The 27,111-nt window shown below is 47.5% G+C and overlaps 1 protein-coding gene across 2 annotated transcripts in view; it reads right to left on the bottom strand.

Moving 5' to 3' along the window:
* Nucleotides 1-27,111, bottom strand: part of HUNK (hormonally up-regulated Neu-associated kinase) — a 136,783-nt gene that overhangs the window by 48,172 nt on the left and 61,500 nt on the right. Inside the window, exons 3-4 of one of the 2 annotated variants that reach the window (XM_021070911.2) lie at nucleotides 20,850-20,905; nucleotides 12,784-12,919 (exon numbers count right to left, since the gene is read on the bottom strand). In XM_021070911.2, coding sequence (XP_020926570.2) covers nucleotides 12,784-12,919; nucleotides 20,850-20,905 — 192 coding nt within the window. Of the gene's footprint in view, nucleotides 1-12,783; nucleotides 12,920-13,027; nucleotides 13,462-20,849; nucleotides 20,906-27,111 lie in introns of those variants that run through there. The other variant, XM_084991939.1, reaches the window with a different exon arrangement.

Genomic DNA, 27,111 nt, shown 5'->3' with positions numbered 1-27,111 from the left:
ATCATAGGATATTGCTTCTAGGTGAAATCTAAAATAGGACACAAATGAACCTGTCTACAAAACAGAAAGAGACTCCCAGACATAGAGAACAAACTTGTGGTTGCCAAAGAGGAGGGGCAGGGGGTGGGATGGACTGGGAGTTTGGGGTTAGTAGCTGCAAACTATTGCACATTTAGAATGGATAAGTGGAGTTCTGGTCGTGGCTCAGTGGTTAACGAATCCGACTAGGAACCATGAGGTTTCAGGTTCGATCCCTGGCCTTGCTCAGTGGGTTAAGGATCCGGCGTTGCTGTGAGCGGTGGTGTAGGTTGCAGACGTGGCTCGGATCCCGAGTTACTGTGACTGTGGTGTAGGCTGGCAGCTACAGCTCCGATTAGACCCCTAGCCTGGGAACCTCCATATGCCACGGGAGTGGCCCTAGAAATGACAAAAAAAAAAAAAAAAAGGAATAAATAAGCAATGAGGTCCTGCTGTACAGCACAGAGAACTATATCCAATGACATGTAATAGAATGTGATGGAAAATAATGTGAGAAAAAGAATGTATACACACACACACACGCATATATATATGTATGGCTGGGTCACTTGCTGTACAGCAGAAATTGACAGGATATTGAATATCAACTAAACTTTAATTTAAAAAAATGTTTAAAAGAGTGCGGTGGTTCCCGAAGTGTGGTCCTCAGACCAGCAGCAGCAGCATCTCTGGGAACTTGTTAGAAATGCAAACTCTTCCCGATCGTGGCTCAGTGGTAAAGAACCTGACTAGTATCCATGAGGACTCGGGTTTGTTCCCTGGCCTCGCTCAATGGGTTAAGGATCCAGCACTGCCATAAGCTGTGGTGTAGGTCACAGACGCGGCTTGGATCCCAGGTTACTGTGGCTGTGATGTAGGCCAGCAGCGGTAGCTCCCATGAGACCCTTAGCCTTGGAACTTCCATATGCTGCACGTGGAGCCCTAAAAGGCAAAAAAGAAACAGAAAAAGAAATGCAAACTCTCGGGCCCCACCCCAGACCTACAGAATCAGAAACTCTGGGGGGCGGGGCCCCGGAGAGTTCAAAAGCATGTTTAAGATCAAAAGCCACCAGAAGAGTGACAAATGAGGAGCAAATTAAATGATCATTGGCCTGAGTGGCTCAAAGAGCTGGTGCCCAGCAGTGAGAACCACACCCAGACCGTGTACAACAGTTCAGCTTCCACAAACAGGAGGCTAAGGCCTTTAATGTGGCTAATTTGAATATTTGGGGGTTCTTTCTGGCTTGGTTAGACCTAACTTGTAAACTAGTTTTGGTTTTTCATTTGTGCAGGGCCCTAAATAAAAGGAGCTTAACTTTACATTCATGCACAGTTAAGTAAAATTTAAATAAAAGTAACAGCAGTTGCCTCCTTGCCTGCCCACTTGCATCTCTCCCAAGCATCCTATCTTAATAAATCTGTTTCTTGCCTATCACTTTGTCTCTCGCTGAATTCCTTCTGCGTGGAGGCATGAAGAACCTGAACCTGAGCGAGTCCAGACACCGGAAGGAAACCTCCCAATGAATGGAAGATGTTAAGGAAGGCTTCTTTATTCTGGAAAGATCATCAGACCACTGAACACCAGCTTTGAAAACAATGCAAGCCTGCCTCCACCCTGATTCTCTTCTGCAGCCCTATTTTTCACTCCCCAAACTATAAAACCACCTCCCAGTCTCTCCTAAGCGGGGGGCACAGTCTTTAAGGCATAAGCCTGCTGTGACCCTCCTTTACCTGGCAAAGCAATAAAGCTATTTTTTTTTCTCCTTCACCCCCAAATAAATAAATAAATAAATGGAACACGTCAACACGAGGGGTTACCAAGAACTCTTTCTTTAGAAGAAGACTGGATGATCCTGATGTCTGAGGAATAATGCCCTGTGACCTTCTCTATGTCCCTTTATCTTCAAGGACACAGAGCGTCCTGTGACAGGCAGGATGCCTAAAATAATGCAGCAAGCTACAGGAGGAAGGAAGCTATGGTAATGGGGCCAGGATCCAATGAAAGGCGTTTGGTGGATATAATACGAGACCAGAGGACCCACTCTAAAACTATATGAAGTTTCTTCCAGCATAAATTCAGTGCCTGAGACCCAGCTCTCTCATCCAGGGTCTCTCATCTATAAAATATGGATAATAATAGTACCTACCTCTCAGATTACATGAGGGTCAAATGAACTAAGCCACAGAAAGTGCTGAATGCTGTGCCTGGCATAAATTCAGGGCCTAATAAATGTGGCCTATAGTTTCATCACAAAACTTTAAAAAACAACAGATAAGGAGAGTTCCCGTCATGGCTGAGTGGTTAAGGAATCCGACTAGGAACCATGAGGTTGCGGGTTCAATCCTTGGCCTTGCTCAGTGGGTTAAGGATCTGGCACTGTCATAAGCTGTGGTGTAGGTTGCAGATGCGGTTCGGATCCCGCGTTGTTGTGGCTCTGGCATAGGCTGGCGGCTAAGGCTCCGATTCGACCCCTAGCCTGGGAACCTCCATATGCCACGGGAGCGGCTCAAGAAAAGGCAAAAAGACAAAAAAAAAAAAAAAAAAGATAAAATCTATAGTATATTTGGACTCTATTGCCAAATAATAATGGAGATCTGTATTGAGAGTCAGACACAGGAGATCCCATTGTGGCTCAGGGGGTTAAGAACCTGAGGATGCAGGTTCACTCCCTAGCCTCACTCAGGGGGTTAAGGATCCAGCATTGCCACAAGCTGCAGCATAGGTCACAGATGATAGTCAGATCCCACGTTGCTGTGGCTGTGGCCGGCAGCTGCAGCGCCAATTCAACCCCTAGCCTTGGAAACTCCCACGTGCCGCAGGTGCAGCTAGGAAAAGAAAAAAAAATACATTAAAAAAACCGTACATGAAATAGGAAATTTTTAACTGGAAACCAGAAGTTCCCTGGTGGTCTAGTGGTTAAGGATCCAGGGTGCACCTTGCTGTAGCTCAAGCCACTGCTGAGGCACACGTTCAATCCCTGGCCCGGGAACTTCCGTATGCCTCAGCGAAGCCAAATAAATACATAAATAAAAATGAAAAATGAGTATAATGGAAGCCAGACTGAGCAGCTTAATTTTCATACACATTTAATATCTAGATAAAGATAAATCTAGTCCCTTTGACATTTCAGAAGTATGTGAGAATACCAAGGGGAAAATGTGGAATGCGGTTTATAAACCTCCATAATCCCATAGAATTAGGAGGAGGAGGAGTTTCAAACCATGTTCAGAATTTCCTGATGTGTCTTTTGAAACATTGCCCAGGGGCTTTCTCACTTTTCCAGACATGGGGCCCCCAAGAACCACAGTTTTTTGGTTTGGGTTTTGTTTTTGTTTTTGTTTTTTGTCTTTTTAGGGCAGCACCCACGTCATATGGAAGTTCCCAGGCTAGGGGTCCAATTAGAGTTGCACCTGCTGTCCTGTATCACAGCCACAGCAATGCCACATCTGAGCCACATTTTTGACCTGCACCACAGCTCACAGCAATGCCAGATCCTTAACCCACTGAGTGAGACAAGGGATCGAACCCGCATCCTCATGGATCCTAGCTGGGTTCGTTACTAATGAGCCACAACAGGAATTCCAACCACAGATATAGTTTTAAAGGAAGAAAGTAATGAGACCCTGGGATGAAGGAGGGCAACAAGCAAATATAATTCAAGGTTTTCTGAGCAGAAAGAGATAAGGGTGAGTCACTGATGGATGGAAGCAAATCCAGAGAGACTGGCCAAGCACAACACTCTGAAAAGCGCCCCAAAGGGCAGCTGGAAGAAGCCAGGAAGGGACCCGGGGACATGTTAAATGTGGAATCTTCGGGATTAAATCAGGAGCCCAATGGTGGTCCTGAGATTCAGTCCAACACACAGAAACATTCCCTGGAGGAAAAGCTGGGGTACCACCAGACTTCTCTGAAAGGAAAGACATAAAGTCACAGCTCCCTGGAGAAGTCAGCCAGCAACTTTAACAAGACACAAGGGACAAAGCAACTGGTGTCAGGGGAAGATGTGAATACGGGTTCTCGCAGAGCCGGGGGGCAGCCCATCTTACACCAGAGTGCAGCTGAGGGAACCTTGAGTTGACACAACCGGCTTCTGTGCGACTCTTCAAGAAACTGCCTTGGCAAACCTGAAAATAACTCCCCTCCTAAAAGCAACAGTCTTCCATCTTTCAGTATCAACTTCCAGTACAACTTCCGATTTAAGGTCTTAAAAATAGCGTGGGAACTCATCCACCCGTTTGGAAAATCTCAAACTTCAGGAGCCTGCTGCATTAAAATGGTCTGTGTTCAGCAAGAAATCATTTTCTTATGGATTTTTTTTTTCCGTTTTCCTTTCTTCCTTCTCCCCTTCTATTTTAAATGCACATGCTAGCTACAAAAACAAAAACAAACAAACAAACAAAAAGCCTTGGATTTTATAACTGAAAAAAATCTCAGAAGCTAAAGAAAGCTTCTCTTTTAAAAGTCAAAAGCCCTAGGAGGTCCCGTCGTGGCACAGCGGAAACGAATCTGACTAGGAACCACGAGGTGGCAGGTTCGATCCCCCGCCTTGCTCAGCGGGTTAAGGATCCGGTGCTGCTATGAACTGTGGTGTAGGTCGCCAGAAGTGGCTTGGATCCAGCGTTGCTGTGCCTCTGGGATATGCCAGCGGCTACAGCTCTGATTGGACCCCTAGCCTGGGAACCTCCATGTGCCTCGGGTGCGGCTCTAAAAAGACAGATAAATAAATAAGTAAATAAATAAATAATTTTTAAAAAGTCAAAAGCCCTAAACTAGCCAAAAGGAGCCACTGGGTTTCTCTTTCTGCCTGCTTCTCCTGACATCCTGGGTTTCAAGGAGGTCTGAATGGACAATCATATCCTTCCATATTTGACCCCTGGAAGTAGCTGAAGGTGTCCGATGGTACTTTTACAAAACAGGGTCTGAGGACTGGAACAAATTCTCCCACTCTGCCTCCAGAACAGAGGAAGACTGGATACAAGACAGCGCCCCTCGGCCAACTGGTCTACCCAAAGGGACAGCACTGGGACAGAGGTCATTCCCGCAACGTGAAAACAGACTTGGTGGGCCTGAGAAGATGCTGTGGGTGTGTTGTGCATGACACTCCACCAAGCACCAAGTCTGCACACAAATGCTTCCCCACCAAGAGCTGCTTTGGTGAAAAAATGGTGCATTTTAAACTCTTTGGGGAATAGAACGCTCCATTTCTATTCTTCCTCCCCTTAGAGATTCACAGAAGTCCCTGAAAGAGCATGGTAATATCCTGAAAATTAAGTTAATTCTGATTTGTTTCATTTAAAAATACATCTGCCTTAAAGTTTTTCTTTGCAATTAGCATATATGCTACTCCGAGGAAAAGTCAATTAGCAATAAAAGAGGTTCACTGCACCAGAAGGACCATTTTACTTTTGTGTCTGAAATTTCAAAATTCACTGGAGATGGAGCGATAGGTATTTCATGTATACGAATTCAAGGAAAGAAGTGAATGATTTTCTGGATATTCATATATGGTCCAAATAGGAAAACAATAACCACTGAAAAGACGGCACATGGCATTTTCCATTTCCATTGATTCACTAGAAGAGGAGGATCCTGGGGGCCCAATTTGTGGGGAAGAGCCTTTTCTCCCAAGGTTCCCTTGAATGATAAGCCAGGTTTCTTCGTAAGTCAGCCTCAGAACTCTTGCAGAAAGGCCCCATCTGTCTGCCAAGGTCCAAAAAAAAAAAAAAGCAAAAAAACAAAAAACAAAACAAACAAAAAAAAAACAATACCACCTCTGGAGAAGGGAGTTTGCTTTTGATTTTGGAAGTAAACTTTTCATTCTGTTGTTGTTTCAGAGCAATAAAAAGGCATGTTTTACAATAAGAGTGTCAGACCCAGGGAGAAAATTGGTCCCACTTTCACTCTCTTTTTAAACAGCCTTTAAAATTAAATCTTCTTGGTGCCCTCTGCCAGCAAAGCCATGGGCACCAAAAAGAAATCTAACCAGTATCTCAGATACAACACCGCAATGCAGGGGAAAATTAATCTCTCGAAGAAGGCTCCGTTGTGTTTTCTCCAAGAGGGAGAGCAAGAAGAATCAGGCTTTTCACACCTTTCCGCCTTTGCACAGGCTGTTCCCTCCTCTTCTCCACCCTGGCAAACTCCACCTCCACTCTCGCAAGCAGATGAAACTCTCCTCCTTCTTGCATGTAACCCAGCTGAGCAGCCTCACGTGCTCTTTGCACTGTGCCTCCTGACCCTTTGCTCTATCTGTGTTCAGGTGAGCCTTCCAGGTCACCTACGAGCAGGTATCTTGATCAAGGTGGGCTGCCGTAACAAAATACCCAGGCCGGGTATGAACCACCGGAAGTTTATTTTCTCACCGTTCTGGAGACCGGAAGTCGGATCAGGGTGCCGGCAGCTCTCGTTCTGATGAGATCTCTTTTCCTGGCTTGTGGACAGCCACCGTCTCCCTGTGTCCCGACATGTCAGGATGCGAGCAAGCTCCCTGAAGTCCCTTCTTACAAGACACCAATTCTCTCGTGAGGACTCCATCCTCATGACCGCCCAAAGGCCCCACCTCCAAATACCATCACACTGGGGCTTAGGGCTAAAACATGTGAATTTTGGGAGGGGGCAGGGAGCGCAGTGGGGAGACACCATGCAGTCCATAGCAGCAGAGAAGTGTGTTCGATTACCGAAAAAAAGTGCCACAAACTTGTTGCCACTCCCCACAACAAGGGATGAAGTCCATCTCTCGTCTTGACTCTGGGCTTGGCCATGTGATTTGCTTTACCCACCGAGACATGAGCCTCTGTGACCCAGAGGCCTCTTGAAAAGTGCTTCTGCACCAAAGTTTGTTCTTTCCTACTTTGAGGACTCTTCCACCATCATGTCAACAAAATTCTACATATTTGTGGTTTTCATTTGTTTCTGGTTTTCCGGCAGCCAATAAGGTATTGCCTAGAGGGGACAGCCATGATGGAGACTTTGGTTTTATGGTCTGACCATCCGATGACCCCTGCTGGGGGAGCTGGAGGAGGCGTACACTCCACTGGTGGGCAAGAGGTGCGGGGGTGGCCACGACTTCCGTTAGTCCATTCCATTTGTCAATGAGTGCTCTTATGCAGTAAAGGAAATAGGTCCTGCTCACTGGGAAGGAGAATGGCTCTTGGGATCTGCAGGGGGGCAGTGCCTACTCACCTTTGACCTGTCCTGAGATTGAAAAGCTTAGACAACAGAAATTTATTATCTCACAGGCACAGAGGGTCCAAGTCTAAGATGAAGGTTGTTGCCATAGTATCTTTTTCGAGGGCAATGAGGGGGAATCTGTTCCTTGCTGCTCCCCGAGCTTCTGGCAGGTTGCTGGCCATCTCTGGTTCCTTGGCTTGTAGATGCATCATCCTAACCCTTGCCTTCCTCTTCTCATGCTGTTCTCCCTGTGATTCTCTGTGTCCAAATTTCCCCTTTAGATGGGGAGACAGCCATACAGGGTTAAAGACCCGATCTCCAAGTAAGGTCACATTCCAAGGTCCTGGGGGTTGGGACTCCAACGCACCTTTTTGTGGTGGGACACAAGTCAATCCACAACAGTTTATTACCCATCTGCTTCCAGTTGTCCAAAGGCCTCTCACTACCCTTAGGGCAAAATTCAAACCCCTTCCTACACCCACTAGAGAACCTTCACGCATCCTGTCCCGCCTTGCCCTGCCCACACAGACGTCTTCCCACAGCTGATTCTTCTCGTCCTTCGGATTCGGCTTTGAGGCCTTCTTTTTTTAAGACCACACTCACAGCATATGGAGGGTCCCAGCCTAGGGGTCGAATTGGAGCTGTAGCCACCAGCCTATGCCACAGCCATAGCAACGTGGGAGCCCCGTCTGTGACCTACACTATAGCTCATGGCAACGCCAGTTCCTTAACCCACTGAGCGAGGCCAGGGATGGAACCTGCATCCTCATGGGTGCTAGTTAGATTCATTTCCGAGGAGCTACGACGGGAACTCTGCTTTGAGGTCTTTTCAAGAGGCCACCCCCACCCTCGTTCCTTACATCCCACCCACTTCCTCCACAGCTGTTCCTGCATTGAGTGTGTAGCTTCTTAAAACATTGTTGGAGTACCCACTGTGGTGCAATGGGATCAGTCACATCTCTGGAGCACTGGGACGCAGGTTCGTACCCCAACCCCACACAGTGGGTTACAGACCCAGCATTGCCACAATTGCAGCAGAGGTCGCAACTGCAGCTCAGATCTGATCCCTGGCCCGGGAACTTCCATATGTCACAGGGAGCTAAAAAAAGAAAAAAAAATCATCTGTCTGCCCACCTAGAATGTAAACGCTGTAAATACAACATCGAAGAAGCAGTAGAAGGTGATGATGAAAGGCCAACTCCAGTGTCAAACCACCTCGGTCCATCCTGGCTCTATCACACACCAGCTGTGTTATCTGGGCAAGTGTTTACGGCTCTTGGTGCCTCAGTGTCTTTATCGGTAAAGTGGGACAACAGAGCACCCCCCTCAAAGCGTTGTTAGGCAGATGAGATGCTCGAAAGCACGCAAAGCCTTTGGAACGCTGCTGGTCACTCAGCGGGAGGCACATGAGGGTTAACGAAGGTCATTACAGGACCAAGACTGCGAGACTCACCACTGTGTACTCGGCACTCGGCACAGTGCCTGGCCCCACAAATATCTGCCGAGTGAACAAATCTCTAGTCAGCCAACACGTGGCTCACATAGCTTCCTTTTGTGTTTTTTCAAAGCTTTATCCACAGCTTCTAAAAAGGGCCTGGTGTCTACCATCCTGTGACCTAGGTGCGGGTCATGTGGTCTCATCCCCTAGGGAACATTCCAGAGAGTCAGCGAACACAGAGGGCTCCTAGGAAACCTCGTTTCCAAGAAAGAATAAAACGGGATCCTCCACGGCTGAGCAAGAGTAAGAATTTACTCCATCTCAACCCTCCAGCATGGGCACCAAAACAGGGACTTAGACGCTGGGGTTGCTGGTCTACCTGGACATTCCACGTGGGCCTCCAGGGCTTTGCTACGATCGGCAGAAGGCCGGGGTCCTTGGGTATTGCCCCCCCCCCATCAAAGGCTTTTACGTACATCAATCGACAGCAGCATGATTAAGAATGAGGCTTGATTAGAGCTTTCAGGTGACCTTCAGCTGCCCATGACCTTCTTGGAAGGAAATGCAATGAAGTGGAAGTTAGCAAAGAAGTGTCCAGCTGCCCCCAGCACCCCGAGGCCAGCATCCAGGGTGAGAGGGGAGGCGCGCATCCAGGGTGAGAGGGAGGGGAGCCTCCAGGCTGAGATGGAGGCAAGCATCCAGGCACCCTGTCTTCACTCTCTCACTCCTGCAGCTTTCCCCCCACCTCCCCTCCTCCAATGCCATCAGGACTTCTGAACAGAGTAGCTGGATAGAAGGGGACACAGCAGGTGACAATGGACAAAGTCCCTTTTTTTTTTCCCCCCCCCCCGTTTAGGGCTACACCTGTGGCATACGGAAGTTCCTGGGCTCAGGATCAAACCAGAGCAAGAGATGCCAGCCTATGAACACTAGATCCGAGCTGCATCTGCGAGGCTGCATCCTCATGGATACTAGTCCGTTTCTTAACCCGATGAGCAACAACAGGAACTCCCCAAGTCCCTTTGTTTATTTATTTATTTATTTATTTTGCTTTTTAGGGCCACACCCACAGCATATGGAAGTCCCCTGGCCAGAAATCGAATCGAAGCTACAGCTGCCAGCCTACACCACAGCCACAGCAGCTCGGGATCCAAGCCACATCTTCGACCTACACCACAGCTCACAGAAGCGCCAGATCCTTAACCCAATGAACAAGGCCAGGGATCGAACCCACGTTCTCATGGGTACTAGTCAGATTCGTTTCCTCTGCACCACCACGGGAACTTGCTGAGTCCCTTCCTCTTAATCACGGGGCTGAGACTAAAAAAAGGAGCGGCTGTGGTCCTTAAAAGTGGATTCTTTCCCCAGGTCAAGGGACATAGAAGGAGGGGCAGGAACAAAGTCAGAGCTGAATAATGACTCTCCTCACTGCTGCCTTTTGTTCCAGCTGTGCTTTTCATTTCCCTCTGTATTTCCCCAAACCGGATAAATGCGTTGTTCCCATCCTACCATTCGCACAAAGGGACGAGAGCCCCATGCTGGCTATAAGGCCAGGCGCTCTCCTGACAGTCCACAGGCTCCTTCCTGCTACCAGCATCCCTAGACTTTGCAGAGATGCCTGCTTTGTCAGTCCTGGACTGGAAAGGGTCCCCCTTACGCAGGCAGAGCCTCATCACCATGACAACCGGTGATGACGCTACATTGTCCAGGCGCCTGGAGAGCAGGACCTCAGGAGCAGCCTGTCACCTCCTCTCCAACCTACCGCCCTCTCTTTACCTTTGATCATTATGTCACCCTCCCTGTTCCCTGTCGCCACAGTTCTGAGATGCCCTTGGAAGCCCCTGGTCTTTCAGATGCCCCATTCTCCAGGTTACGGATTCAAACTTTCATGTCCATCTCTTAATAAATAAATATTTATTAAGGGCAGATTATGTGCCAGCCGCTTATGAGACCAAGAATGGACCTCACCTGCACCCTGACTCTGATCCACCGCTGCTGGCCGCCGGCAGGGCTGTGTTGAGAAGGATTCTGAGGCGCATCTGGGCGCAGCACAGAAAGAGCGCAGGGCCAGTCAAACCACCCAGGGCACCTCAAGGAGAACGTGTCCGCTGCCTCTGCTTCCTGCCGCCCCTCCCTGGTGGCCCCAGCCAGTCAGCAGCCAGGCCACTCTCTCCCCATCTGCAAGGTTCACACCTCCTCGTGAGAGGTGGAAAGAACCAGGAGCTCAGACGGAGGCGTGAAAAGCCTTGAGTGCCAAGCACAGCTCGCAGGCTGTGTGGCTCTGGGAGGCGCTAACCAGCGAGCCTCCCTCCTGTCCATGAAAAAGAGGGTAAGAAACGGCCTCAGAGACTGTCCTGAGGAGCAAAGGGGACAGTCACCGCCAAGCACCCAGCAACAGGAGCTGATCCACCCCTCCCCCGCCCCCAACTTGTTTCACTCCCTGGCTGAAGACGCCGAGCAGAGCTAGCCCTTTCTCGAAAAGTTCCGGAGATTCTGATGCCCTCAGATTCATATTCTCATCTCTGGGAACTCTCAATCTTCTCCAACTAGAATTTCCCGAAACCCCCTCCCCAGCTCCCCGCCCTGGGTTTGCTTCCTGTGCCAGCCTTAGCCCCTGACCCTTCAGCTGCTGTTCACCTGGGTGAAATTCCGGTCTCTCCCTCTCTCCTCCCCTCCCTCTCCTTTTTCTCCTTCCCTCCCTCCCTCCTTCCTTCCCCTCCAGCCCGGGCTTCGTGCCAGGTACTGAAATCTCCTTGGAACAAGAGATGGACTCTGCAGAGAGGACACTGGATTAACCCCGGGATGTGGGAATGGACGGGCCATTTGAAGAGCCGGGAACTGGCATGCCAGGCAAAAGCAACAGCAAGTGCTCACCAGCAGGGAGGGACGTGGGGGGGGGGGGTTGAGCAAAATAGGCGAAGGGGATTAAGAGATACAGACGTCCAGTTATAAAGAAGTCATGGGCAGGTGACGTACAGCATTGGGAATGTGGGCAAGGATGGTGACCGGTGGTGACTAGACTGACTTACTGTGATGATCAGGTCCTAGAACATATACATTGAATATGCTGAATGTATTGAATCATACATACATACGTTGAATCACTGTGTTGCACACCTGAAACTAGTATGATATATCTTTCTAGTTGTACGTCAACCACGCCTCAATAAAAGAAAGAAATAGGGGCTGCAAAGCCCAGAGGTACGGAAGACCAAGTGGAGGCCAGTGGATCCGAAGAACTCGGAGCAGAGGAGGGGGTGGTAGGTGAAGAAGCGGAGGCAGGTGGGCAGGCCCACCAGGAGTGTGGCCAGGCACCCAGGTTGGGTTTTATGCAGACGCTGATGGAAAGCTTTGGGAGATTTTATGTTTTGGTTTGGTTTTTAGGGCTGCACCTGTCGCGTATGGAGGTTCCCAGGCTAGGGGCTGAATCAGAGCTGCACCTGCTGGCCTACATCACAGCCACGGCAATGCCAGATCCGAGCCGTTTCTGTGACCTACACCACAGCTCATGGCAACGCCGGATCCTTCACCCACTGAGCAAGGCCAGGGATCCAACCCGTATCCTCATGGATCCTCTTCGGATTCTTAACCCACTGAGCTACAACAGGAACTCAGCTTTGGGAGATTTTAAACAGGGAAAGGGCACAAGTGACTCATGCAGCCAGGCCTTGATCTCGAGGAGTATAGGCTGTTTCTCTCTCCCCCAGCACCTGAGGGAACTGGAACGAAGGCCTCTCAGGCAGTTGGTGGAGCAAAGACAGAAAGAGGAGTTCACATCGTGGCTCAGTGGTTAACGAATCTGACTAGGAACCATGAGGTTGCAGGTTCGATCCCTGGCATTGCTCAGTGGGTTAAGGATCCTGCGTTGCTGTGAGCTGTGGCGTAGGCCGGTGGCTACAGCTCAGATTGGACCCCTGGCCTGGGAACCTCCATGTGCCATGGGGGCAGCCCTAGAAAAGGCAAAAAGACAAAAAAAAAAAAAAAAAAGGAAAATACAGAAAGAGCAGAGGTGTAAAGTGGGACCCCAAAGAACCCCTGGATAAAGAGCCCTGAGCCTATAACTGATGCTCATCAAATACTCAAAGGTCATTTCCTAAGACAGGGAGGATGCAGGCAGCAGGAGGGAACATTCACTCTTAGAAGCTCGATAACTCACATGGACCAGACATCGATTTTGGGGCCGTATTTCTTCCTGGCCAGCAGTTCGGGCGCGGCGTACGCGGGGCTGCCACACTGCGTGCTGAACGGGTCTGAGTGGCCCAGGATCCCCGCACAGTTGCTCAAACCAAAGTCTGCAAAGAGGAGAGGACAAAACCGGCTCCGAATTAGAAAACTGTGGAAATGAAGGAGAAGAGGGGGAGGGGAAGGCAGCAGGACAGGAAACACGGTCTCAGGCTCACACATCATTTCGCATCCAAGAGGAAACCCAGCAGCTGCGAACCATAACCTCTGGAAGTGGGTCTCAAGACAAAAGAATGTCAGGCGGTGGTTCCCTTGTGGAACTGGAAACATTTTCTATCAGGCCTCACAGTTGAATCCAGCCAGAGCTGAAAAGTATGCTGAACCGAAACATATTTTCATCAAATCTTGGAAATGAGTCATCCAGGAAAAAAAAACAGCCTTCGCTTTCTAGGATTAAGGCAGGGGGAGAAAACAGGCAGGAGTCCTTGGCGTCAGCCTGCTGGCTTCCAGGTGGCCAAGTGGGGACAAGCCAAAGGAAGATTGATTTTCTCTGGCTGGCGTTGGTGTCACCCCAGGTGACATGCAATCCCACCAGTTAGAGCTGACTTTTCCGACTGTTTTCATTTCAAGCAAGTCTCTTAAAAATGCTCCCAGTGCAAGCAGCAACAGATGGTGATTTGAAGCGGGGGGGCGGGGGGGGGGAAGAAATACACCCACCAGTTTAGACAACGCTGAGTGTTGGCAGGAAAAACTAACGCCAGAAAGATAGCAATGAGAAGGAGACTAAATGACCGCCTAGCACTGCTTTGTTCCTGGCTGATGAAGGCAGCGGGGGAAGAAGAAAGAGCCCGGTGCATCTGAAGCCACGCCGGGTCCATTCTGCCTTTTGTGCTGTGTTTACTTTTGATCTTCCAGATACAGCAACTGACAGGTCATTAGAGAGCTGTTCGTGTTTGGTCTTCATCTGATAACTTTCCTCCATGGCTGTGGATCGCAGAATGAAGAGCCTGGCTCCTCCTTTGAACATCAATGTAAATATTATGGTTCTGGTCCCCTAAACAGAAGACTCAGCCCACGGGGTGCAGTCAGAAAGGGGCTGTGGCTGGGAGATGGGAGAACAAAACCCTTGCGACCTTCTAACGAGAAGGATTTACAGCTAATTTCATTGACTGTGTTTTCTCCTTGACGCTCACCTGTTTCCACCTGCAAAGCCAGGGCTCTTGTGAAAGCTGGAGGAAAGTTCCAGAGAGGAGAAACATGGGGTGGGATAGGGCTGTGAGCCCAAGAAATTGCTCACACACCACAGGTCAGGAGGCACCGCTGAAAATTCTCCCAGCAGTCACTGGGTTAAGCTGTATAATGAGAGAGTGTTTCTAAATAGAAGCCCAGCCAAGGAGAGCTCTGAAAATGCTCTAAGGCCGTGAAGATGACTCAAACTCTTCAGCTTTGGTGTGGAATGAAGCATCAGAACCAAAATCGAGATGGGCAAAGCAACCAGGAAGGCCACGTGTTCACACCTTTTGTCTCTTCTTTTGCTTTGGGCTTGTTTGGGATTTTTTTTTTTTTTTTTTTTTTTTTTTTTGGTCTATTTGAGAGCAGCACCTGCGACATGTGGAGGTTCCCAGGCTAGGGGTCTAAGTGGAGCTACAGCTGCCGGCCTATGCCATAGCCACAGCAATGCCAGATCCGAGCCGCATCTGCGACCTGAACCACAGCTCACCCCACACCACAGCTCACGGCAATGCCAGATCTTTAACTCACTGAGCAAGGCCAGGGATCGAACCCACAACCTCATGGTTCCTAGTCTGATTCCTTTCCGCTGCACCACAAAGGGAACTCCTGTTTGAGTTTTTTTAATATGATTTTTTTTCCTCGCTTAACCACCCTCTTCCTCTCTTCCTCTGCTCGCTACCCTTCCACGCTCACCCTCACAAAGAAGGGAACAAAGACCCCTATTTCCTTTCCCATTGGGCCAGCCTGCACCAGTAGCCCCCACAAAACCTGCCCCAGAAGGGCCGCTTCAGGGACTTCCTGCTGTAGCGCAGTAGGTTAAGAATCCAACAGTAGTGGCTCGGGTGGTCACAGAGGTGTGGGTTCGATCCCTGGCTGGGTACAGTGGTTCCACCTCGGAAGTCTCAGCTGCAACTTGATTCAGTCCCCAGCCTGGGAACTTCCATATGTCACAGGAGTGGCCATAAAATTAATTTTTTTTTTTTTTTGGTCTTTTTTAGGGCTGCACTGGTGGCATATGGAGGTTTCCAGGCTACGGGTAGAATCGGAGCTGTAGCTGCCAGCCTACACCACGGCCACAGCAACATGGGATCTGAGCCACATCTGCAACCTACACCATAGCTCATGGCAACACAGGATCCTTAACCCACTGAGCGAGGCCAGGGATCGAACCTGTATCCTCGTGGATGCTAGTCAGATTCGTTAACCACTGAGCCATGATGGGAACTCCTAATAATTTTTTTTAAAAGGTCCTTCAGGAGCCACGAGGCTCTCTTGCATTTGTATTTTAGGTGGAGATCTCTGTTCAAAAGGATCTGAGGGCCCCTCTTCTCAGATCCCACCCTGTAGCATCACTGAAGTTGGGGGAGGGGGTGCATAAGTAGAAAAATCTACTATTAGCTTTGAATGCCATGGTCGTGTAATATCCTCAAAGGAAATGTAATGAAACAACCAAGGCATGAAGAGCGCCCACTAGGGGAAGACAGAGACGGCACACCATGGAATAAAGCTTATACTATTTGGGGAGTTCCCATCGTTGCTCAGTGGTTAGCGAATCCGACTAGGAATCATGAGCTTGTGGGTTCGATCCCTGGCCTTGCTCAGTGGGTTAAGGATCTGTCGTTGCCGTGAGCTGTGGTGTAAGTCGCAGATGTGGCTCAGATCCCGAGTTGCTGTGGCTCTGGCGTAGGTGGTCGGCTACAGCTCCGGTTCGATCCCTAGCCTGGGAACCTCCATATGCTGCGGAAGCAGCCCAAGAAATGGCAAAAAAAAAAAAAAAAAGTTTATACTATTTGGGGCACCATGTTAAGGAAATTTCATCAATAGTCATGTTAGAGGCCCAATCGTCCAAGAGCCCCAAAGCAAGACTTCCTTTCTCATGTCCACCAGGTTCCATTAACTCCATCAGTTTCCTCCCTCAACTCCTGACCTGGGTCTACAAAAACATGCTTGATCTTAAAAGAGGGCAGAGGAGGTGAGATAAGAGCCTTGCTGCCTGGCCAGCCTATGAACTGGCGTCTCACCATCTCTTAAACCCAGTTTCAAGGAGATAAACCAGCAGAGGATCTGTGGAGTGGAGAAGATAAAAATCCACATTTTAAGGGACGTATGTTGACCTAGTGGAAAGGGTTTCATTTAAAACATATTGTAGAGAAATAACGAGTATGTTTTGCATTCATAACTGTAATTATTAAAAGTTGACACATATGCCTATAATTCGAATCGTGAAACTGGGGGGACGGTCACCTCCCCGTGATGTCACACAGGTCTGCCTCAGTTAGATTTGGTAAACACATAAGCCAATTATCACTCCATTTTCCAAAAGCTGCTCGCGATGAATCTCAAAAAACACCCCGACGGAACGCTGTTTTGGAAAACCGAAGTGCAAGATCATTTTAAATCATGGCTCTTACAGTTTAAGATTATACGAAACTAAAAACATCAGACTCTTCTTTTTTTTTTTTTTAAAGGGGGGCAGGAGGGAATCCTGATTAGATCAAATCTTATTCCAGTTAATTCCAGTTAACTTGAAAGATGGCTTACACGGCTTAAGTAAATTTCTTTAAATCAAATTATTTCTAAAGAAAGAGAAACTCTTAAGAGACAATGATAATAGCTATAATTAGCCTTTGAATAAACAACTAGGTAACTCCTTTGAAGAAAAGGTTCAAAGGGCTTTCGAGTTGGAAAAAAACTGGTTGTAGAGACTTGTGATCCAAATTGTTGTAGAGACCATTTGATCCAAATTGCCCAACCCAGGGGCAAGAAAACCCACAAGTCACCGGGTCTTCCTTGCCTCCAGCGCCCTCTCTTCCCTGCTCGGGTGCCTGCCCTGGATGGAAGCCGGAGGAAAGGCAGATTCTGCTAAACAAAATGCAGTTCCCAGGTGCTCTCTGGGATAGCATCTTGTCTCATCTGATTAAGACACACATCAGCACTCTTGAGTTTTAGCTCTTGGGTTTTATTTATTTACTTACTTATATTTATTTATTTTTTTTGTCTTTTTGCCATTTCTTGGGCCGATTCTGCGGCATATGGAGGTTCCCAAGCTAAGGCTCGAATCGGAGCTGTAGCCGCTGGCCTACACCAGAGCCACAGCAACTCAGGATCCAAGCCGCATCTTCGACCTACACCAGCTCACAGCAACGCCAGATCCTTAACCCCCTGAGCAAGGCCAGGGATGGAACCGGCAACCCCATGGTTCCTAGTCGGATTCATTAACCCCTGCGCCACAACGGGAACTCCCAACACTCCTGGGTTTTAGCTTATCACAAGGGAATTAGGGCCAAGTGAAAATTCTAACAAAGGGACATCCACTTATCAGAACCTCCTCTCCAGTAGGTTTGGGACTTCTGGCTTCTGACACCTGAGTTTTGACGTGGCCCATGTTGTGCAGACGAGGTGCCGTGCCTGCTTGGGTGCCAATCTGGTGGTTGCCAAGCTGAGAGGTGATGATTCTGAGGCCCTTGAATGAATGGTTCTTGGTACCTAAAGGGTCCCCCCCAACTCAAGGGGAACCATGGGCTCTAATTTAGGTCTATCATTTCTTCATCTTATCTGTACAGGTCTCCTTTAAAGGGTTTCTTATGCGGCCAACCTGTGAGCTATCTATAAATGCATCTGCTGTCTACAGAGATTGGTTCTTCCAGAATCTTCTCAGCAATGAAAAGGTCTATGCTTTTCAACGCTGTACCTTCTTTTTTTGTTTGGTTTTTTTTTTTGTTTTTTTTTTTTTTTTTTTTTTGCTTTTTAGGGCAGCACCCACAGCATCTTGGAAGTTCCCAGGCTAGGGTCTAATCGGAGCTACAGCTACCGGCCTACACCACAGCCACAGCAATGCTGGACCCGAAGAGTATCTGCAACCTACACTACAGCTCATGGCAATGCCAGATCCTTAACCCACTGAGCGAGGCCATGGATCAAATGCACATGCTCATGGATACTAGTTGGATTTGTTTCTGCTGAGCCACAGCGGGAACTCCTGTACTTTGTGGGGGTTTTTTGTTGGGTTTTTTTTGTTTGTTGTTTTGTTTTGTTTTTTTTTTTTGTCTTTTTGCCTTTTCTAGGGCTGCACCTGCAGCATAAGGAAGTTCCCAGGCTAGGGATCTAATCAGAGCTACAGCTGCCGGCCTATGCCACAGCCACAGCAACGCCAGATCCTTAACCCACTGAGAGAGGCCAGGGATCAAACCCGCAACCTCATGGTTCCTAGTCGGATTCGTTAACCACTGAGCCATGACGGGAAGTCCCTGTACTTTCTTATAAACGGTCATCTAGGGCTATCATTTGAGAGAGAGAAGGAAGGGCAGCCGCATCGCAAACTGAGGGAAGAATCAGCGTGGGGATACTGGGTGGGTGTGGTCTGTACATTGCTAGACTCACTAGCCTCAGCCTAGACGGCACACAGGGGAAGCGGATTATTCTAACTCATGTTGAAATAGACATCCAGCCTTCACACAGCTTGTGCTCTTGCAATCTCTAAGCTTTAGAGCAACTCTTTGGTGGTCACCTATACATCTTCCAAAGACAAGTTCCAGGGCAGCCTGTCAGGGAACCTAAAAAATAATCTCCTTTCCTTCATTCTTCACCCCCCTGCACCGGGATCCGTCTCTGTTTAATGCTGCGAATATCAGAAACAAGGACCAGAAAGACATCCTGCAGGCATTTCAACATCTGCCTCATTTAAGGCTGCTGTTTTTGGTCCTCAGGACAACTTAAATGCAATAGAGTTAAACAACGCAAAATGTTTTAACAGTTCGATGTTTAAAAATATTCTTGGAGTTCCCTGGTGGCCTAGTGGTTAAGGATCCAGTGTTGTCACTGCTGCGGTCGAGTTCAATCCCTGGCCTGGGAACTTCTGCATGCCGTGGGGGTGGCCAAAAAATAATGGTTTTTTTTTCTTTAAATCATCCAAGGATCTTTTAAGAATACATCCTATAAAATCCTTAGGGGAAAAAAATTGGTTTCCCCTTCATGGTTAATCTCCTAATAATGGGTGTAGTTATCAACACCTGTCACTGGTGCTTAATCACCCAGCCAAGGGGTCTGGGGTCTCTGCAGCCCCTCTTCTGTTACTGGGTTGGAAGCCAAGTGAGAGTCCAAAGAATATAATAGTCATTAGTCATGACATGCTTTAGAAAATCTTGAGATGGTTTTCTGTATTTTCCAAACAAAATGTCCCTCTCGGGTACAGAAGTTAAATTCAGGAAGTTCTCCTGATCCTTCTCTTTTCTCCTAAGATAAAGTTTTTTCAAGCCATGGAGGTGGAAGAAATTCCTTGCACTGGAAGTGGGAAAAGAAAGCAAAGAGTAAGAGATGATGCTAACATCGGGGTTAAAAATGACACCCTGAGGGAGTTCTGTCGTGGCGCAGTGGTTAACAAATCCGACTAGGAACCATGAGGTTGCGGGTTCGAACCCTGTCCTTGCTCAGTGGGTTAAGGATCCAGCGTTGCTATGAGCTGTGGTGTAGGTTGCAGATGCAGCTCGGATCCCGAGTTGCTGTGGTGTAGGCCAGTGGCTACAGCTCTGATTAGACCCCCAGCCTGGGAACCTCCACATGCCTCGGGTGCAGCCCTAGAAAAGGCAAAAAGACCAAAAATAAAAATAAAAATAAATAAAAAGAGGAGTTCCCGTCATGGTGCAGTGGTTAACGAATCCAACTAGGAACCATGAGGTTGCGGGTTCGATCCCTGCCCTTGCTCAGTGGGTTAACGATCCGGCGTTGCCGTGAGCTGTGGTGTAGGTTGCAGACGCGGCTCGGATCCCGCGTTGCTATGGCTCTGGCGTAGGCCAGTGGCTACAGCTCCGATTCAACCCCTAGCCTGGGAACCTCCATATGCCGCGGGAGCGGCCCAAGAAATAGCAACAACAGCAACAACAAAAGACAAAAGACAAAAAGACAAAAAATAAATAAATAAATAAATAAATAAATAAATAAATAAATAAAAAGAGAAGATAAGTCACAGTCCCCCTTATTTCAGTGCCCCTGCATGCACTGAAAAGTGAAGTAAAGCTTGGTCAAGCTAAGGGCAGTATTTCTGAACCAAAGTATTTTCTATTATTTTTAAGACTCTTTCTGGTGAATTCAGATAAAAGAACCTCTATAGGAGTTCCTGTTGTGGTGCAGCAGAAACAAGCCCAACTAGCATCCATGAGGATGTTGGTTCAATCCCTGGCCTTTGATCAGTAGGTTAAGGATCCAGCGTTGCCCATGAGCCATGGTGTAGGTCACCGATGCGGCTCAGATCCCACATTGCTATGGCTGTGGTGTAGGCCAGCAGCTGTAGCTCCAATTTGACCCCTAGCCTGGGAACTTCCATATGCCCGACAAAGAAAAAGAAAAAAAGAAAAAAAAAAAAAAAAGAATCCACTTGCAGAGGCTCCAGTTACTGTGGAGGTGTGGGTTCGATCCCCAGCCCAGTGCCATGGGTTAAAGGATCCAGCATTGCTGCAGCTGCAGCTGCAGCATAGGTCACAGCTGCAACTTGCATTCAATCCCTGGCCCAGGAACTCCATATGCCTGGGGTGCAGCCACGAAATTTAAAAAAAAAAAAAGTTCAGGTTCATCTGAGCAAGCAGAGAAGTAGTTCAAAGAATCCTAAGAACACATTTGATAATTCAATTATCAAAATTAATTTTCCTTGTCAAAACCATTACTAAATGTTGCAGGTAAAAGGGGGGGAACTAGCAGTGTTTCCTGGGGCTTAGAAATAGATGGTGATAATTTTCAGCATCAGCAATAAATAACTGAGAATTGACAACATGACACTTAAAGGATAAGCTTGCTTTAAAAAAAAAAAAGTCATACCAATCAGCTTGATATTATTGTCTTCATCTAGCAGCAAGTTTTCTATCTTCAAGTCTCTGAAATAAACAAAACCATACAACATTTCAGATAAAGCACTTGAACCCGTGCAATAACATTTTGCTTCTGAAGGGAAACAAACCGTTTTAAGAGCCACTTTGAACTAACCCATAAGGCTTTCTGCCAAAACTCGTGCAATCAATAAGTACATATTTATAAAACAGGATATAAGCAATTGCTGCAGACTGAAAAAAGCTAAAGGAGGAGTTCCCATTTAGGCTCAGCAGTTATGAACCCGACTAGTATCCATGAAGATGCGGGTTCGATCCCTGGCCTCGATCAGTGAGGTTAAGGATCCGGTGTTTCCTTGAGCTGCGGCATAGCTCGCAGATGCAGCTCAGATCCCATGTGGCTATGACTGTGGTATAGGCCAGCATTTGCAGCTCCAATTCGACCCCTAGCCTGGGAACTTCCATACACCTCGGGTGTGGCCCTAAAAAGCAGGGGGAAAAAAAATCTAAAAGATTTCAGAGAAGACAGAGGGCAAGGAGGGCAAAACAAATCCACTTCTGGAAGAAGTGGGACCAGAGCTGAGATTGGAAGTCGATAAAATCAGGGTTGGGAGACAGTGGAAGATATAATTCAAGGCAGAGCTGCTAGAACAGTCAGGGAAATACACACATGGCCACATGTTCATGAGACACCAGCCAGAGGAAGGAAGATTCGGGGAAACAGTTTTTTTTTAAAAATTGAAAGCTGACATAATGATCAGTCCTACAACCTCCATGCTTGGAGTCCAAGAGTCATCCACAAAATAGCAAGAGATAATAAATTAATCTATTTAGCAAGCAACTATTATGGTGGGCAGAAAAATAGACCCCAAAAGTGTCAAGGTCCTTTCTTTTCTTTTTTTTTTTTTTTAAGGGCTGCACACACGGCATATGGAGGTTCCCAGGCTAGGGGTCTAATCGGAGCTGTAGCCACTGCCCACGCCACAGCTCACAGCAACGCCAGATCCTTGACCCGCTGAGCAAGGCCAGGGATTGAACCCGCAACCTCATGGTTCCTCGTTGGATTCGTTTTCGCTGTGCCACAATGGGAACTCCCAGGGTCCCTCCTAGTCCTTGGTTTCATGCCTGGGCTATGGTAACATTACGTGACCAAAGGGAATTCAGTTTGCCGATGGGATGCCGATTGCAAAACAGAGGATGGGTGACTTAGATTATGGACCCTGAGGTGGCTGGAGGAGGCAGGAGGGAGAAAGGTATATAGGGTTCTGCTGAGTGTGAGGGGCCTGTGGTATCTGTACAAGCTGACTGTAAGCCCCTTGAAAGTGGAGAACATTGCTGGCTTACCACTGTGCCGCAGGACCTTTGCACATTCCATACCGAGTAACTACCAATGAATCTATATTACCAAGGACATCAACCGCTTGGGATTTCAGAGGGAAAAAATGAGTGCAAAAGTGGAAACCATCTATGTCAACCACTATGGGCATCTTAGGTTGCAGCCTGCAACTCAGACACACCATGAATATTAACTACATTAGAACAGTCTTCCCTTCTGCACACACACAAAATGCTTTCTTCTATTGTTTCGAAACATAGCTTTCTTGGTCCGGCTTTTATTTTCCCACTTTTAAGTGGAGACATGGCCGAAAGAATTATTTCTGTCCTCTTATCTCTATTGTTAGGACTAGAACCGTACGGTCTCGATAAACAAAAACAGCCACGGAGAGCAAAGCACGGAGGCAAAGGGAGCAGGAGTTGCTAGGACTTGGGTAGCCAGGAGAGCAAACGTGTCCCATTTAACAGGGACACTGGCTTGCAGCTCAGTCCCAGCACTGCCACCTCATCCCGTTTCCCAAGAGAAGCCAGAAATCTGGACCGGATCCCAGTTTTTCAGTGTTGGCAACAAGTTCACATTGAAAACAACAGTAACAACCACGGGTGCGTGGGCCAACTTTGCAGGCAAGATGTAGCCTGGAGACTACCAATCCGCAACCTCAGGATGGGTGGAGGCTGAGCCTTGAAAGGACACGAGATACCCTGAGAGAGGGGGAGAAGGAGGGAGGAAAGCCCAGAGAAGACATGCTGGTGGGAACACGGACATTCAGAGCCGGCTGGGAAGGAGCGGTCGGGCACAGAAGGGACAAAAGGGCAGCACTTCAAGATAAGAGTTAAGGAGCCAAGGGCAGAAAAAGTTGGGCTCTAAAAAGTGACCAGTGGGGAGTTCCCAATGTGGCTCAGTGGGTTAAGGACCTGACAGTGTCCCTGTGAAGATGCAGATTTGATCCCTGGCCTCACTCAGTGGGTTAAGGATCTGGCGTTGCCGGGTAGGTTGCAGATGTGGCTTGGATCTGGCCCTGCTGTGGCTGTGGTGTAGGCCGGCAGCTGCAGCTCTGATTTGACCCTCAGCCTGGGAACTTCCATATGCTGCAGGTGTGGCCATAAAAAGAAAAAAAGAGAGAAAAGAAAAAGATAAACTAAAAATAAAAAGCGACCAGTGGATTTCAAAAATTGGAAGATGGTACCAGGTGGCCTTCAGGCTGGACACGTGAATGAGAAGGGAGATTGCGTTGAACTTGGCCGCTGAGAATGACAAGTAGTCTCCAAGCCACATGCAGCCATCAACCAGAAGAACTGTTAGAGTGTCCGTCATGGCGCAGTGGTTAAAGAATCCAACTAAGAACCATGAGGTTGTGGGTTCGATCCCTGGCCTTGCTCAGTGGGTTAAGGATCCGGCGTTGCCGTGAGCTATGGTGCAGGTTGCAAATGCAGTTTGGATCCTGAGTTGCTGTGGCTCTGGCAGAGGCTGGCAGCTATAGCTCTGATTCGACCCCTAGCCTGGGAACCTCCATATGCCACGGGAGCCGCCCTAGAAAAGGCAAAAAGACAAAAAACAAAACAAAACAAACCAGAAGAACTGTATACCTTTGCTTCAGTCCAAATGAAACAATACATGGAGTGCTGAAAAACTGTGCCAGCCTTTAAAATATGTCCAAATGCAGGGTGACCCCCCCCCAGTATAAGATGAGCCAGCTCACTTTCGCAACAGGAAGATCCTGCGCCTCAAAAGGGCTTTTAGAAAACATAAATATCCAATTTGTAGAAATGCAATAAAATTATCGAGTGACTATTTATGCTATTTATCTCTGAAGCTGCATCATCCTCTTTAAGAGCACATACTGTCACATTAATACAATTCATTTTAGGAGTTCCCTGATGGCTCAGCAGGTTAAGGACCTGGCATTGTCACTGCCGTAGCTCTGGTTACTGCTGTGGGGTGAGTTCAGTCTCTGGCCCAGGAACTTCCACATGCCTGGGGCATGGTCAAAATAAAGAAATAATTAATTTTAGGACTATTGTTTCCACACCCTCACATTTGATGAAACAATTTCATTCAAACTTGTGGCAGGTAGGAGCGGGATGACATTGCCCAGTGTTTCCTGTGGAACTCGATTTTTTTTTTGTCTTTTTAGGGGTGCACCCCCTGGCCTATGGAGGTTCCCAGGCCAGGGGTTGAATGGGAGCTGTAGTTGCCTCCCTACACCACAGCTCACAGCAATGCCGGATCCTTAACCCAATGTGTGGGGCCAGGGATCAAACGTGCATCCTCATGGATACTAGTCAGATTTGTTTCTGCTGAGCCACGATGGGAACTCCCAAACATGATCTTTAAGTTGAAGAGATGCTTGAGATAAAGCATCTGTCAAATCTGTGTGTGATGCATATCATCCCAAGCCATTTAAATAATAAGCACCCATTTAAAATCTCTATAACTTATCTGCTCACTGAACTGGTTTTACATTGGCCTCACCATTGAGCCACCTCCCTTTAGTAGTTATTCTTAAAACTAAGCAAAAGGCCTTGGCTTTCTCTCTATGGGTTTCTGGAGGCAACTTCTGGAGTTCTCAAAGGCATCAGTGAGTCAGGTCAAAGTCAAATGGTACTGTGCTGTTGAAAATAAAGTAATTGCGATTGTGCCTCCAATACTGGGAGAGACTTTGCAGGCACTCTGCAAGGCACTTCCTCTCTCCTGAAGATGATGGGGACAGAATAGAACCTTACCCTTCTATTCAAGCATATACGGTACTTCCCAGCCCAGACTCAAACCAGTGTGCCAGCAACAGCCCAAACTGTGATTCTGTGAAAACTGATTATAAAGCAGCAGCACTATTTTAATCTCACGGAGGGCCACAGTTTGTTTCCAGCAAAATTAAACCTCTTTCCCTGGGAAGAAAGGAAGCCACACGAAGGCATTAAAGGAGAAATTTGGTTCAGAACAACTGCTACGGAGAAAAACAGCTTCAAGAGGCGAGGTAAAAGAAAATAATTGCCAAGAATAATAAAACTAAGCTGGATCATTCTGGGGCCACAAAAGCCTAGAGAGCAACCTCAGTGATTAGAAGAATGATATAAGTGAAAGGCTAAAAATAAGAGAAAATGCAGAGGGGGGGGGGGAATGCCCACTTTTAAATTGGGAAAATGTCATAAAACCAGGGGAGAAAGTATAAAAATGTAACTATTAGGCCAAAGGAGAAAACTGAAATCAGTTTTTATTTTCACTCATCATGTCCCATAGTAACGCACCCCCGGAAGTAGGAAAAATGCTCAGAACAGACCTAGTTAACAGGCTGTTTACCCAAACCCTCTTGTCAAGGCTTCTAGTCCAGCGATCACCAATCTAACTGGCTGAAGGTTTCATGACTAGTTAAAGGAAAGGTAGTTACTTCAGTCTCTGCCCAGATCCGTGTGCTCAATCTACCCGAGTGAAGGGAACATAATTCCTCTTTCAGTAAGTTCCCATTGTGGCTCAACAGGTTAAGAATCCAACCAGGAACCATGAGGTTGAGGGTTTGATTCCTGGCCCCACTCAGTGGGTTAAGGATGCCGCATTGCAGTGAGCTGTGGTGTAGGTCACAGATGCAAGTGGCATCTGGTGTTGCTGTGACTGTGGTGTAGACCGGCAGCTGTAGCTCCGGTTCAGCCCTTAGCCTGGGAACTTCCATTTGCCTCAAGTTCAGCCCTAAAAAGAAAGACAAAAAAATAAATAAATAAAAACCTCTTTCAGCTTTATTTCTGCCTCCTGCTTTGTCTTTGGAGACTTATCTAGGCGGGGAAGAATACACTCCTTCTGACTCTTTAGGAAAAAAGCTCTAAAATTACGTTTTTTAAGGTAGTTTTAGGCATTCCCATTTGGCTCAGTGGGTTGAGGATCCAGTGTTGTCACTGCTATGGCTCCGGTTACAGGTGTGGCCAGCGTTCAATCCCTGGCCCAGAAACTTGCATATGCCACAGGTGTGGCCCCCAAAAAAGTTTTAGTCCAGGTAAAACTGGACCAAATGAGGTAAAAACTCATGGACACAAAAAATAAAATAAAATAAAACACACACACACACACAAAAGAAATAAAAACAACAACAAAAAGGTAATAGGGCCCAGAATATAAGAATAGTTTGAATTTGATGACCAAATTATGAGTATCCTGACAGCAATAAAATCACTAAAATGCAAAAAAAAAAAAAAAAAAAGCAAAGCGTTATTAATACTGCTGAGGAGACGTTTTTTCCTGCTTACTTGGCAGAGTTTGTGCTCTGAATAAAAAAATAAATAAAAAAGTAAAAGTTGGGGAAAAAAAACAACAACTTATAGACACGAATGTTTACAGCAGCTTTACTTGTAATTGTCAAAACTTGGAAGCAAGCAAGATTTCCTTCAGTAGGTGACTAGATAAACACCTGTGGGACATCCAGACAACGGATTATCTTTCAGCAATAAGAAGAAATGATAGAAGGAGTTCCTGTCGTGGCTCAGTGGAAACGAATCTGACTAGCATCCACGAGGACACAGCTTCGATCCCTGACCTCGCTCAGTGGGTTGGGGATCCGACGTTGCTGTGAGCTGTGGTGTAGGTCGCAGACGAGCCTCGGATCCCACGTTGCTGTGGCTGGCAGCTGTAGCTCCGATTCAACCCCTAGCCTGGGAACCTCCATATGCCGCGGGTGTGGCCCTAAAAAGCAAAAAAATAAAAAAATTAAAAAAAAATTTAAAAATAAAAAAAAGGAAGAAGAAGAACAAGAAATGAGCAATCAAGTCATGCAAGCCATGGAACCTTTTCTTTTGGTCTTTTTGTAGGGCCGCACCTGTGGCACACAGAAGTTCCCAGGCTAGGGGTCAAATCGGATCTGCAGCTGCCAGCCGACACCACAGCCACAGCAACCCCAGATCCAAGCTGCCCCTGCGACCTACACCACAGCTCACGG

Source organism: Sus scrofa, chromosome 13 (assembly GCF_054392235.1).
Source record: "Sus scrofa isolate SSC_HxYL_T2T_F1_AM1 chromosome 13, Sscrofa_HxYL_maternal_Yorkshire_Landrace_v2.0, whole genome shotgun sequence".
In the NCBI taxonomy this organism is placed as follows: domain Eukaryota; kingdom Metazoa; phylum Chordata; class Mammalia; order Artiodactyla; family Suidae; genus Sus; species Sus scrofa.
This window is presented reverse-complemented; position numbering and strand designations above follow the sequence as displayed.